This window comes from Mytilus californianus, unplaced genomic scaffold, assembly GCF_021869535.1.
Source record: "Mytilus californianus isolate M0D057914Y unplaced genomic scaffold, xbMytCali1.0.p SCAF_2, whole genome shotgun sequence".
NCBI lineage: Eukaryota > Metazoa > Mollusca > Bivalvia > Mytilida > Mytilidae > Mytilus > Mytilus californianus.
In genome coordinates, this window is record NW_026262668.1 from 12,024,280 (window position 1) to 12,039,390 (window position 15,111).

Below are 15,111 nucleotides of genomic sequence, written 5' to 3' on the forward strand. Positions count from 1 at the left end.
CATATTCAGTCGATAGTTATGGGAATATTTACATAACTTCAACTTACTACATTACAAAATTAGCTTTATTAAATTTGGAAATATATTATCGAAATTTAATTCTGCTGCATTTTGAATTTAAAACGAAAGGAAGAGGTTTTAAGTCATCCTCAAACATATATTTGAAAAAAGGTATAGATACACAAAGGTTGTGGTCATTGACTATGAGCAACAAACAATTAATTTGAAAATATATATAGATATATTTAGGTTATGGTCCTTGACTATGAGCAATAAAGAGAGAAAACATAGTTGAATATGGCTACCTAACATGTGTCACAAACTGGAATATTTGTTGAATTTACAACAACACTGACTAAACTTTTGCTTCGAAATTAAGTTTGGGTTTTAAAAATATTTTTGTGTTCGTCAGTTTTCAAGGTTACATCTTACTTGTTTGGCTTGTAGTTGTAACGTTCATGTTGGCAGTTTGTGAATAATTAACTTTTAATGGTTTTCTTTTCAATGGGTTTACAAGTTGGTATGATTGAAATGATATTTTGGCTATATGCCAATGAAACAGCAACCCAACAACACAAAATTTGACGACTTGCAAGCGTTTGATACACACATTAAATTGATCAATGCGTTATTTGTATACCAGTTGTTGACAATTCCGTAAATCAAACATTATTGGTTCATTTTAACAGAGAGGTCAAGCTTTACATTAGTTTGAATCAAATTCACTGGAAACTGAAGAGGTTACACTTTGTGCATCGAAAAAAAAACCTCGGAAAAACACGTTTCTGGAAACTTGTGAATAAATAGTAATATAAAAATCACATTGGCTTATCTCTACAAATCTAAAATTGTCATTCCATTACATATGTCATAAAAAAAGGTAAAGAAATTAAAGGAAATAGTATACCAACTGTGGCACAAAATCACTACACACACTTAAAGAAAAGCGAAGGAACAGCGTTTTGATTGCAGTTCTTCCTATGAAAGTCGCATCGAGGCCTTTAAAAGGAGGAAATGCTCCCTCCTCACGGGTAGTTAACGAGGGCTTAAGCACCTTTTTCCGTGAAGGAAGGTCTATTGGAAAAAAATAAATACTGTTTAAAACAGGTGGTCAAGATGCAATAACAAGAAACAAATCCATACAGAAAAAAACAGGCGGAACACATCAACAAAATTGAGAATGGAAAGATGACATTTTAAGCCCACAAGTCGAAGTACACAGCCAATAATATGACGGGATAAAAAAACAAACACGCCAAAATATATAAAATATATAACGGGGATTTAAGCAACTAAAAGTCACTGTACGGCCTTCAACGATGAGTAAAACAGTCCGCTATAAAAAGTCTCCGACATGACAAAATGTGAAACAATTTATCACACAAAATGCTGTATACAACACTAAAGACTTGAATTTGGAAAAGTTGTCATTAGTTATTTATGAATTCTTGCATATAACTAGAAAGCAACACACCAAATGTACGTCAGGACGAAACACACACGAAACAATTCTGCCTTAACAATTCAACACACAAAAGTGACCTTGGTTAAGGAACTCGACAGTTGAATGAGGACATGGAATAATACAGTCAAATGTTTTAAGATGTTTGTATGCTTATCCGTCGACCTTGTATGATAGTGTTTGTTCACGATGTATATAATATTAGAAAGTTTTTCTCTAATATTAAAAACGGACATTAACCTGTCGTTTTTATTTTCCTTTAATGAAGAGGGGTGCTGCTTCGTTTACAATTTGGTTTGAGTTCGATTTCAATAAATTTAAATTTATTATCGCCGAAATTTAGTCGAATTTTAGTATTTCTTGATAAAAGTGTTGTTTGTTTGTTACAATCCCGAATAATGTTTTAATTGCAAATGAAATTTGAAGGGTTAAAATTTACGTGCGGATATCTGTTTAATCGTTATTTGTCCTAAGCATTGTTATGTCTATGTGCATTTGACCTCTGTGTACTTAACTCCAAAATTTTAGTCCATATGACAGAAACTCAACAAAAAACAAGCCACACCCATAAAAAAGGCAAGAAGAAAATAAAGATAAAAAGATCAAGGACACGGAGAGGTCACTCCACATTTACAATTAGTTATTTGACAAGTTATATAAAACACACATATGTCCTTTGTCATCAGTGGTGTTATTATGGTTCTAGTGAAAATAGAGGGTCAAAATATGTGCAATCATAAAATATTTGATTTGTCCAATCGGCAAGCTTAATAATTATTACAACCGTTACAACACATTGTATTGGGTTTAAACATATGTATAGAAACAAACAGCATTATTGATAAGTTCAACTAAGAATATGACTTGAAACAACAAGTGAAAACAGGCATGGACTGAAGAAAAAAATAAAAATTGTATTGCAATATGGTTTTAGAATACTGTCATAAACACTTAGACTGGTAAACTGATTCTCCGCGAGTCTGATCAAGTAAAACAAGCATATAAATTGACATAAATAGATGCCTTATGTTTTTGTTTGGTTGCTGTCTCACTGACGTATATACCCCATATCTCCTTTAAATTTATTTATATACTTTTGAAATGATATGTCTTTATTTTTATTGACAATTGTATAAATCGGGTACTATATATAGTATCTCGGTATATATATCGAAATATTCTTGATTAGAATTCCAATGTGACCGCATTCTCGGGACTGTTACATACTGGTGTGAGATTTCTTGTACTGTTCATGTGGCCTGTCAGAAGTGTCCTGATAACACTCCACGACAAACATGTCTACTTCGATAGGCATATTAGTCTTCTGCATAAACATATGCCTTAGTTTTGGACTACAGTGTTTAAACCAGGACGGAACGCCAGTAGATTGGTAGGTTCATTAATAAATAAATGCATTGAAAATCAATAGATTGGTAGGAACTTAAATAAATGCCATTGTCAGAAGAAAAAAGAACCATTTACCTTGAGGTAATGATGTCCGAGGATTTTAGCATTTATATTTCAATCTTGCATTAATGTATCTGCGTAAAACATTACGGAATTGCAATTTATCACATCAGAAGTGGACTGAACAGAGGTTATACTGTGAGGTGTCTTAGAATAATTAAATAAATGATAAAATTGAATACATTTGTAGGTTAGAATTATATAATGTAAAATTTCTTTATCTTGTTTAAAGAAATTTGAACAATTCTTGCCTTTGAATGTGAAATAAGTAAGGTTGTTTCCATTGAAAAAAAGATCAACTGTCGGTTGACATATATTCACCGAATACATATTCTTACTGAAATAAAGATTTTGTCAGCTAGATATTTACAAAATGCTAATTGAAATAAACGTGACGAAAGATGAGTTTTAAACGCGAGTGGTCATTATTAACCACAGTCAGTGAAATCGAAACTAAATCTTTTTCAGTTTGAGGGACGCTGTTTTTCTGAAAAAATCGGAAAATTATTTCCTTTAGTTTTTCTTGTATTATAGATGAATATTATTTTACTTATCCACTCCTGTTTGTCTTCTGAAATAATAGAATACCAGTTTTACTTGTCGGTATACTGTAACTTAAAATAAACAAACATAACATATATATAGAAAGCATTATTTCACTATCCAATTTTCTTGTTACAATCATTTCGATATTTCGGACTAGTCTGGTTAGTGACTTGCCTTGGATCCTTGCTCACTTTAGACTCAACACAGTTATTGGGCCAGGATCCGAGTTAGTCACGGGTAAGAGTGAATTCAAAGCAGTTTTCTGACATTAGTTCTTAAACACTAAGCAAATTAAAACGCATATGTTTTTAAATAAATGAAATCATTATAGTATAAGATATAATTTTCACGTTATAGGTTTATACTGTATAAATTACCAAAAATTTCGGATAGCAAGAATCCTATCATCCACAATGGCACTGCATTTTATTACATGGACGAAAATACGCCTTATTGGAAACTATCGGACAAGGGGATGATCGAATCAAACCACGCTGTTTATTATACTCTACAACAAATATACGACAGCAAAGTAAGTGCATATCCTACACTCATACCACATCTTCTTATTTCTATCTACAGTATACTGCTTACCAAAAGTATTCGTGACGTTTGTCTCGCTCTATATATATATATATATATATATATTCTGGACCCAGCAAATATTTCTGCAATGTCATATCCAGGGAAGTACTTTATGCATCAGTTATCACTGGCTATCGGTACTTCATGCAACGGAAAAAGCCAGGTTAATTTGCGTGTGGTGTTGTAAGAACTAATCTTACAAATACAATATTTACCCGAAGCTGTATTAATTGGTAATGGCATTCCCAGTAAAAGTTCACAAACTTTATTTTTCGTACATTAGTAAAGTAATATCTATAATAGTAATACAGTGAAACCTGTCTAAACCGAATCTTGCGTAAACCGAAAACCTGTCTAAACCATACAATGTTCTTAAGTCCAGTCATATCAAATTGTATGTGCTGTCTGTGAACCTGATTAAACCGAACATCTGACAGAATCGAACAAAATCTTAAGTCTCGAAGAGGTTCGGTTTAGACAGGTTTCACTGTATTAGATGTACAAAACACATTACTGGATGTTCTGTTTAATTTTAGTTTGCAATTTTGGTTTAAACAATAAAACAATACATTTAAGTTATTTTCTAATTGTCGACGAGTGCTGTTCAAATTCAACTTGGGTTAAGATCTGTCACGGAGTCACACATGTGTCCGGCAGTAGCCTGGCATCATGGCCAAGCCTCCACTTCGCGTCTACCTTTGAGCAGTGAGCCAGGATCCTAGGCTAGTCCGGTAGCTGCCCCACATGTCTTTAGTAGCTTTCCCTTTCTCGGGTTAATCTCATCTAAATATATATATATATATATATTCCTACGGCAGAACCGGTATTATAGCCGTTATTAATATTTAGATACTAGTCTTTAAATTCAAAGAGCGTCCAGATCATCAAATGAGCCTTGATTAAAATACGTAAATTAGAAAATAACTGACAGTCTTATTTTTTTAGAATGATTCTATTTTTTACATGATGTACAATGACGAACCACCACACACTCGGGGATCTTTGACTCATGGACACACAAAAGGTATGTACAATGGAGAACCACCTCACACTCGGGGATCATTGACTCATAAGACGCACAAAGGATATGCTCAATAATGAACCACGTCACACCCGGTGATCATTGACTCATAAGACAGAAAAAGGGTATGTACAATGATGAACCACCTCACACTTGGGGATCCTTGACTCATAAGACGCACAAAGGATATGCTCAATAATGAACCACCTCAAACTCGGTGATTATTGACTCATAAGACAGAAAATGGGTATGTACAATGATGAACCACCTCACACTCGGGGATCATTGCCTCATAAGACATACATACAAAGGATATTTACAATAGTGAACCACTTCACAATCGGGGATCATTGACTCATAAGACACACAAAGGATATGTACAATAATGAACCACCTCACACTTGGGGATCCTTGACTCATAAGACGCACAAAGGATATGTACAATAATGAACCACTTCACACTCGGGGATCATTGACTCATAAGACACACAAAGGATATGTACAATAATGAACCACCTCACACTTGGGGATCCTTGGCTCATAAGACGCACAAAGGATATGCTCAAAATAAACCACCTCGCATCCGGTGATCTTTGACTCATAAGACAGAAAAAGGGTATGTACAATGATGAACCACCACAAACTCGGGGATCATTGCCTCATAAGACATACATACAAAGGATATTTACAATAGTGAACCACTTCACACTCGGGGATCATTGACTCATAAGACACACAAAGGATATGTACAATAATGACCAACCTCACACTCGGTGATCATTGACTCATTAGACAGAAAAAGGGTATGTACAATGATGAACCACCTCACACTTAGGGATCCTTGACTCATACGACGCACAAAGGATATGTACAATAATGAACCACCTCACACTTGGAGATCCTTGACTCATAAGACGCACAAAGGATATGCTCAATAATGAACCACCTCACACTCGGTGATCATTGACTTATAAGACAGAAAAAGGGTATGTACGATGATGAACCACCTCACACTCGGGGATCATTGCCTCATAAGACACACAAAGGATATTTACAATAGTGAACCACTTCACACTCGGGGGTCATTGACTCATAAGACACACAAAGGATATGTACACTAATGAAACACCTCAGACTCTGGGATTATTGACTCATAAGACACAAAAAGGATATGCTCAATAATGAACCACCTCACACTCGGTGATCATTGACTCATAAGACAGAAAAAGGGTATGTACAATAATGAACCACCTCACACTCGGTGATCATTGACTCATAAGACAGAAAAAGGGTATGTACAATGATGAACCACCACACACTCGGGGATCATTGCCTCATTAGACACACAAAGGATATTTACAATAATGAAACAACTCAGACTCGGAGAGGATTGACTCATAAGACACACAAAGGGTATGTACAATAATGAACCACCTCACACTCGGGGATCATTGCCTCATAAGAGACAAAAAGGATATGTACAATAATTAACCACCTCACACTCGGGGATCCTTGACTCATAAGACACACAAAGGAATGTACAATGATGAACCACCACACTCGGGGATCCTTGACTCATGGACACACAAAGGATATGTACAATGATGAACCACCTCACCCTCGGGGACCTTGACTCATGGACACACAAAGGATATGTACAATGATGAACCACCTCACCCTCGGGGACCTTGACTCATGGACACACAAATGGTATGTACAATGATGAACCACCTCACCCTCGGGGACCTTGACTCATGGACACACAAAGGGTAAGTACAACGATAAATCACCTCACCTTCGGGGACCTTGACGCATGGACACACAAAAGGTATGTACAATGATGAACCACCTCACACTCGAGGATTTTTGACTCATGGACACACAAAAGGTATGTACAATGATGGACCACCACACATACAGTTGGGGACCTTGACTGACAAAGACTTTTTTGCAGTAAAATCGTCGTTTTTAAATACAATAGTTATTTTCCAGATTTTTATGGGATTCACGTAAACGCTTATCCGTTCTATTTAAATTTATTAATAAGATAATCTTTATTGTCATATGAACAAATTCATATATATATAGCAATGCAATCAGTAAATTGAACCTGAATCAGTAATTCAGTCAAGATTTATATATGTAAAAAAACTTGAAAAATTAAGCTGCTATTGTCCTCAGTTCTAATGACTGTTTAAAAATAGGCGGTTAGTTTCACATGTTCTGTTGATATAGGGTTTGATTATTTATTTTTTTTTTCGGTCTTCCCATTTTAACTTTATTAATAGATCCAATTTTAATTTATTATTTATAATACACTCCAAGAGGAAATGCTCCTCGTTTTCAAGAGCATGGCCTAGTTTACATAGTCTATCTCCTCGAGGGATTTTAAAATATATCTACCCTTTTCAATTTCAAGATTGTGGTCATTTATACGGGGTTTGGTGAAACACTTTCTTGTAATATAATCGTGGTAGCTTTAGTAAAATTATTTATCTTGACCAAGTTTTATATTTTTGTATGAAATAACTTAATTTTTTCATCAAAACTATTTAATCTATTTTCAAATAATTTAATTTTGGATGTAACAGGTCCGTTCTGATTGGCTGAAAGTTTTTTGTCTATCAGCTCCAAGACATAATTTTGTCATGTGACCGTGACGTCATCATCGTTTTTTCATGACTTACTCCTTAAAAATGGAATTTAGAATTAAATTATAAGGAATGACTGTAATATTTTTTTCTGTCTATTCGAAATAACCTCAAAATGTGGTGCACACTTTTAAATAAACCGGGTTATTCAGTGTGCACCACATTTTTTTTTATGTTATTTCTTCATAGACTGAAAAAAAACATTACAGTCATTCCTTAATTAAAATTTTACCACATATTCTTATAAATGTTTTGATATAATATCGTCTTAAAAATAATGATAACAATTATTAAACAGGTGCAGTTGGCTTTGACAAAACAGATGGTTTCTGGTTAGTACACAGCACTCCGAAATTCCCGTATCCCAAATCTGAAGGATACAAATTTCCGAGCAATGGTGATGTATACGGACAAACTTTCCTGTGTGTATCCATGAACTATGATTTGTTAGATATTCTTGGTAAGTCTGATGGGGAAAACTTTCCTGTGTGTATCCATGAACTTTGATATGTTAGATATTCTTGGTTAGTCTGATGGGGAAAACTTTCCTGTATGTATCCATGAACTTGGATATGTTAGATTTTATTAGTAAGTCTGGTGTTTCGATTTACAGAGAGTCAAGACCATCCTTAAACAATTATGTAATAAATAATGTATAACAAAAAACAACCAAAATCAAGAAAACTTTTGATTTCAGTGTATAGAATGTATACTTTTGTGTAAAAGGAGATTTGAGGTTTACGTCAATGAGACAGTAATTAACCCACCTACAAAATAACCAAAAAAGAGATTTTGAGGTCAACGACAGCCTTCAACCATTGTCAAGTTTCTATACAATATGTAAAACTATAAATCGCCAAATAGAATAGGGAATGGAAACTTGAATGTGTCAAAGAGATAACAAATCGACCAAAGAGCAGAAAACAGTCCAAGGCCACCAATGGATCTTCAACGAATCGAGAAAATTCCGCACCCGGAGGCGGGCTTAAACTGGCCCTTGAACAATAATGTGTACTATTTCAGCGAAATGAACGCCACACCAAACTCCGAAACATACAAGGAATCAAAATTTTTAAAAATCACACAAGTCTAACAAAGGTTAGAGATTCCTGACTTGGCCGACTGGGGCAAAAATGCGGTGGGGTTAGGTAAACATGTTTTGTGAGATCTCAACCCTCCCCTATACATTTAGCCAATGTGGAATAAAACAAACACAAAGTCTAAAAGAAGGTGTGAAAAAATAAAGATACAGAAATTATCAAAGATATGCATGACATAAACACCAGATTCTCCATTCAAACATACAGAAACTATCAAAGATATCATGACGTAAACACAAAATTCTCCATTTAAACAAAATATTAATAATAGACAAAAGACAAACACTAAAGTGGTTCCTTCAATGAAACCGGCAAAGACACGTGTGGCGGGGTTAAAAGTTCAGATCTCAACCCTTCTACTTCATAAAAACAAACGGCATATTAAAGTCTAGCTTAAAACTATGAATAAGTGAATTGATATTCATCAAACTGAAATGTATTTGTTGTTGCCTATTTTGTTTTACGCTATATGATTTATATATTCAATGATATGTAAAAGTCTAAAGATTTGTGTAACGATACTGATAGTTGCATAAATCTTTAGACATTTGTTATTTTTTCTATTTGTGTGGCATCGTCGTTTTTAGACGATCCGGTGCATAGTAAATTTGCTGGTTCGTATACATATACAGATAAAGATAACAACTATTTTTTCTATTGTAGGCTCAGTGTTTCTGTATTCATACCCAACTGTATATGATTCTCAGCTTCCAAACTCTTACTTCCGAGAAAATCCAAACATGGTCAGCATTCTGACTGGACGTCAAAATCGTGTGAAGCAAGAACCTTGGTTTGATGAAACTTTATTACTATCCAAGGGTAGACATTATTTCAGAAGTTTTGCCAAATCAGCGGAATTTCACAAAGGTTAATGTATAATTAGATTCTTTTGTTTCAACAGGCTTTGAAAGATACCTCGAGATCGTTTAGATGTTAACCAGGACGATCGAGTTCATTTGTCAAATCTCTAGTTAAAAAGAGGAATAAAATATCTAGTAAAGATATGTTCAGGAGGAGAGAGTAAAGAGAATCACATAAATACATTGTACAAATAACAAGTTAATATTGAAGATTTGATATGCGGTAAATGTTTTGCTCATTGTTGAAGGCCGTACTGTGACCTATAGTTGCCAACCTTCTACCTCATTTGGTCTCTGGTAGAAAGTTGTCTCATTGGCAATCGTACAAATTCAGTATAGATTAATATTTCGATTTCCACATATTGTTTTAGAAATGTATTGTTAAGGTAGTATTTGAGAATAAAAAAAAAGGTATTTGTACTTTGGCCAAAATTGAGCCTATACCATGCCATTTCCAAAAGTAGAATACATAGTACATGTCATAGAGTTTGTCAAACAACTACAGGTTGCACAACCATCTCTCATCTTTAATAGGTTTGTACAAGGAGAGAACTATATGTGACGAGCAAAAAAAACTATATAATAGAAAGTTTTGAAGTAAAATACAAGAAGATGGCTCATATCAAATACTTTTAGACTAAAAAGTGAATACAGATTGAACAAGCGACCAAAAAAAAACTCAATTAGCCATAACGACATGCTGTAACCTATATGTATATAATTTGTTAGATTTATACGATGGATGGTTATCCTCTCGACTGAAATACGAACTGTTGGTTGAAACCTGGCAAAATGGAAGAGGCGACATGGGATCAAATTGTACAGTAGGCTATAAGGTATAGTTGACATTAATTATATTTAGGTCACGATAATCTAAGATCCTTAAATCTAAACTCTATACTAACGTACATACAAAATAGGATAACGCTGAGAATCAACCTTTATAGATGCAGATCCCACACTCATCAGAAAAGATAAGACTTTTACGAATCGCTACAATTTTTTCTTATCGGTAAACTCGATGAAAATTAAAAGGTGGCAGCTATATAGTGGTATTTAGTCCCCAAAAATATTAATGAAAACCGTGATAAACGTTTGGAGTGTGTACAAGCAACCTGCATGCAACATGGAATCTTGTACATCGTCATCTTTATAGTAAGAATGTTGCACATTGTCATCTTTATACAAAGAAAGTTGCACATTGTCACCTTTATACTAAGAACGGTGTACATCCTCACCTTCATATCAAGAATGTTTGTACTTCGTCACCTTCACATCAAAAACTTTGAACATCGTCACCTTTATAACTTAAGAATGTTGAACATCGTCACCTTTATAACTTAAGAATGTTGAACATCGTCACCTTTATAACTTAAGAATGTTGAACATCGTCACCTTTATTATACATCGTCACCTTTATACTAAGTGCGTTGCACATCGTCACCTTTTGTATTAAAACTTTGTACATCGTCAGTTTTATATTAAAACTTTGTACATTGTCACCTTTATACAAATAATGTTGTTAAGAATGATGTACATCGTCACCTTGATACTAAGAATGTTGTATGTCGTCATCTATATATTTAAAGAATGTTTTGTTTATCTTCAACAGATGATCCGTTCTTTTACATTATATTCCCAATAAAAGGACATCACGTTCCGCAGTGACACAATGTTTTTATTATAACTGTACTAATTTTGTTCCAATAATTATGATTTTAGGTATTCAATATCCAGGAGATAACATTCAAAGACACTGAATCGGTACAGTTTGGTACTGGAAAGGATCATTCAAAATGGGCAGTATCCCGACCTGGTGGTAACTGGGTTTGTATAGGTGATATCAATAGACAGGTAATAAAAAAGGGAATCTTATGAGGATGGTTATATTATCAGGTTGATTAAGATCAACTGCTGTAATAGACTATAGTAGTCTGAACTAGTGTATACATTGTATATATACTTGGTGAATAGAAACAAATGAGAAGGCACAAAGAACATTGTCAATGCTGAGCATGAAACTTTGTTGATAAATGTTTTAACACCTTTAACATGTCTAAATGGCTAAAAAGCGCGGAAAGTCATTAGTACTAGTTGGATTAATTTGTTTTCTAATTGAATAGAAGTAATTAATTTCAAACTTTCATTCAGTAAAGGTTTATAGATATAAGAAGATGTGGTATGGAAGTTGTATAGCAAATATCTCCAGGACACAACTGCTGGTCTGGATCCTTGCAATACAGTGGCTCTTTTCACAAAAAATCCTACGATAAATATTGATCGTAAGATATACTGAAATGTTTATGACTTACAAGTATTGTTTCTGTTGTTGAATGTCTGAAAGTACCTAACAGCCACGTTTGCCTATTATCCAGGACCCAACACATCGTGTTTCTGCAGTACAGAATAGGACAAACTCTATGATGTCACGTGGCTCATATGAAGGGTGGGTGCTTCTTCAGGGGTCCTGACCCAGTCCTTCATGTTGTACCATGGTTTGACTACCGAGCTAGTCAGTATTTCTTTTAAGTTTCGATGTCTACTATACGCAACCATTGGTGGTTTTGGAAATAGCTCCCTACATTTCGCATTGCGAAGTAGTTTTTTATAATGTTTACGCAAAGCTTTATTTATATTTCCTAGTTGTTGTTCCTTAGTGAAATTGTAGTAGTTATTTCGTAAATCAAGATTAGATAATTCAAATTTTGTGAGATCTAGATAATTTTCAAGTTCAAAGCAAGCAGGTGTTGGTTCATAAAATGATTTCGGTCGGAACGGATGCATTTCCCGACTTAATTTTCGTTAAATTATTGCAGGCCTGTCTTTAAGTTACAGTTGCTTTTAGTCACGTGTTATAAAAGAGTGTTCCAATAAAGAGACCAACACGTACCATAATACTACTATATAGTTGATAGGAAGGTTCGTAATTGATACCTATGTTGTGCATATCTAATTGTTTGTTTTCTTTTTGCAGTAATGTTATATGTTATATATTTTATCACATTTATTTGTTTATATATTTCGATTATTTTTACGCAAGGCACTCTGCTATATGAACAAACACACACGCACATATATTAATTTGAATTGCAGAGGAATTCACGATTGGAATGCATGTTAACAGAATGTTAAGTACATTGGCCATTGGTTATGATACCCTGTACAGTCATCAGCTAGTGTTGATAGTTCAATTTTGCATGTGTATCCCAGACATCCGGATGCAGATTTCATTGATGGACCAACTACCACTTACGTTAGTCTTTTATATTGCAGGATACCCAGTTTAAACGAGGAGGTGGTCAGGTTTGTTTCCAGAACAACAAAGTATGGACAGCTTTCGTGAATCTTGTCACAGACTATGATACGTGTAGTCCTTTGGATGGATGAAGAATTAAATGATTATATATATCTTGGACGATGAAGTGCATACAATGCGTGTACCGAAGGAATAAAATATCTATCCAACTGGTCTTACTTGGTGTTTTGTTTTGATCCTCCCTATATATCGATATATTGTCGAATAATAATTGATTTTTTTCTGTATTGTTTTGACAATGTAAACAATTACAAGTATCCGAAACTCCAAGGAATACATGACTATTATGTCAGATGGGGCTTATGATGTGTCTATAGATGTATTTTGTTTATTTGTGTCGTTTGGTTGCAGTCTCATTGACATATACTAAATAGCTCATTGTAATAGTCCCCAATAGTTTCAGGAGCATATAGTAATCGCTTTGTCTGTGTATTCTTCCGTCCAGATATCCGAAACAAATGGTTTCTGGATGATAACTTGAGTATACCTTGCTTGATTTGGATGAAACTTGTACAGATGGAAGGGCACCACTGTTACTCGAAATCATGAGAATAAAAATGGAAAAATGGTTTCCGGATGATAACTTGAGTTTCCCTCGCTTGATTAAATGAATTTCATACTTGTACAGATCAAAAATACTTTAAAGGGGAAGAAACCATTTGATGTTTGGGTCAATAGGTCAATGGTTAAGGTCACTGCATGTTACTAGAAATGGTTTCCAGATGGTAGCTTAAGTTTCCCTTGCTTCATTGGAATGTAAGTTTATAAAATATACAGATATAAGGTAGGGGAAAACAGATTGATTTTGGGGTCAACAGATTAAAGGTCAAGGTAACTTTTGATATATTATCCACAAAATATATTTGTTTTATTTGAATGTCAAACACCGCCTGTAAGGAACCCAGGGGCGTAGCTGGACTTGAATAAAGTGCAATCATAACGATCGCCGAGCGAAGCGAGGCGAAAATTTTTTTTGGACCATTTTATGCAGAAAATGATAACTTTTTACGGTCATTTTCCCGGTATGTCATGCTTATGAAATTCACATCACATTCACGCCCAAACTCCTATTTTGTGAATACTTGTGGACTTTATAGTGATTCGGCAAGGGAGGAGGCTATGGACCGCCCAAAGTCCCCAGCTGGTCCAGGATAGCACCCTAGTCGGGGATTCAGGGCAGCACCGTAGACGGTGGTCTAGGGAAGCGAATCCCCATGAAGCTCCGGGCATATGAGTAATTACAGTGACTGCTTTGAACATGTCTGTTTCTTACTATACCATATTTTCTTGAAACGATAGTAAAAGTCTAGTGAGTTCCGTAATTTGCTGCTTATATTATTAACATGGTTATTTTCAAATATAAAAAAAAAATTTATAAAACGGGAAGATCAGGAAGAGTCGACAACCGAGGCGTTAATCAATGGACAATTGACAAACCTGGGAACCAGAAAACAATGTGGCGACCTCCGGTGCTCCGGCCAAAAGGGTAAGCAGTTCCTGCTTCTTGCAAGACACCCGTAGTGTGTCTCACGAAGGTCATTCTCAAATCAAAGGAGAGGTTTCTACGACAACGGTAGAAGGTCATTTGGGACACAGATACCCCAGGTGAATCAATAGTCTTTTGGACGAACGGACAATGGGAATACGAAATCTAACGGCCACTTTTAAGTCTTGACTTATAAGTAAGGGATATAAATCTAAGATGTTTTCAAGGTGATTGTATTGAGCCTGTATTATTAAATGTTAATACTGCATGTAAGACTTAAAGTATAGTTAATATCGAAAGTCCATATATCTATTTTTTGCCAAGGCAAATGATCGCAGAACTCTCTCGGTGTTATTAATATCCATTTCTTTGTGAACATGTATGAGCGCCAACGAAGATAGTCTGTCCTGTACCATGGTTGAACGGAGATAAGTTTTCGGTCGCCTTAATGCACTAAATGACCGTTCAGTAGTTGATGTAGTTACTGGCATTGTAATTAGAATTGAGAAGATTGCGAATATTGAAGGATATATAGTTCCTTATTAGTCACTGCTACAGACGACATCAAAGATTTGGGCTTTAAACACCGCCCGACACGATAATCTGTAAAGACTAAA

The 15,111-nt window shown here is 34.8% G+C and overlaps 1 protein-coding gene across 1 annotated transcript; it reads left to right on the plus strand.

Moving 5' to 3' along the window:
- Nucleotides 1–129: 129 nt before the first annotated feature.
- On the plus strand, nucleotides 130–13,162 carry LOC127729239 (plancitoxin-1-like). Its single transcript, XM_052236981.1, has 8 exons — nucleotides 130–2,852; nucleotides 3,833–4,007; nucleotides 5,006–5,084; nucleotides 8,031–8,192; nucleotides 9,496–9,699; nucleotides 10,422–10,528; nucleotides 11,415–11,546; nucleotides 12,966–13,162. The coding sequence occupies exons 1-8, from the start codon at nucleotides 2,758–2,760 to the stop codon at nucleotides 13,077–13,079; spliced, it is 1,068 nt and encodes a 355-aa protein (XP_052092941.1). The 5' UTR covers nucleotides 130–2,757; the 3' UTR covers nucleotides 13,080–13,162.
- The last annotated feature ends 1,949 nt before the right edge of the window (nucleotides 13,163–15,111 follow it).

What these genes read in the sequence shown, in the direction of transcription:
- LOC127729239 (XM_052236981.1), top strand. Translation starts at nt 2,758, where the DNA reads ATGTCTACTTCGATAGGCATATTAGTCTTCTGCATAAACATATGCCTT. An exon ending in AACAAATATACGACAGCAAA is followed by an intron (nt 4,008 to 5,005) that starts GTAAGTGCATAT and finishes TTATTTTTTTAG; the next exon opens with AATGATTCTATTTTTTACAT. An exon ending in ATTGTACAGTAGGCTATAAG is followed by an intron (nt 10,529 to 11,414) that starts GTATAGTTGACA and finishes TTATGATTTTAG; the next exon opens with GTATTCAATATCCAGGAGAT.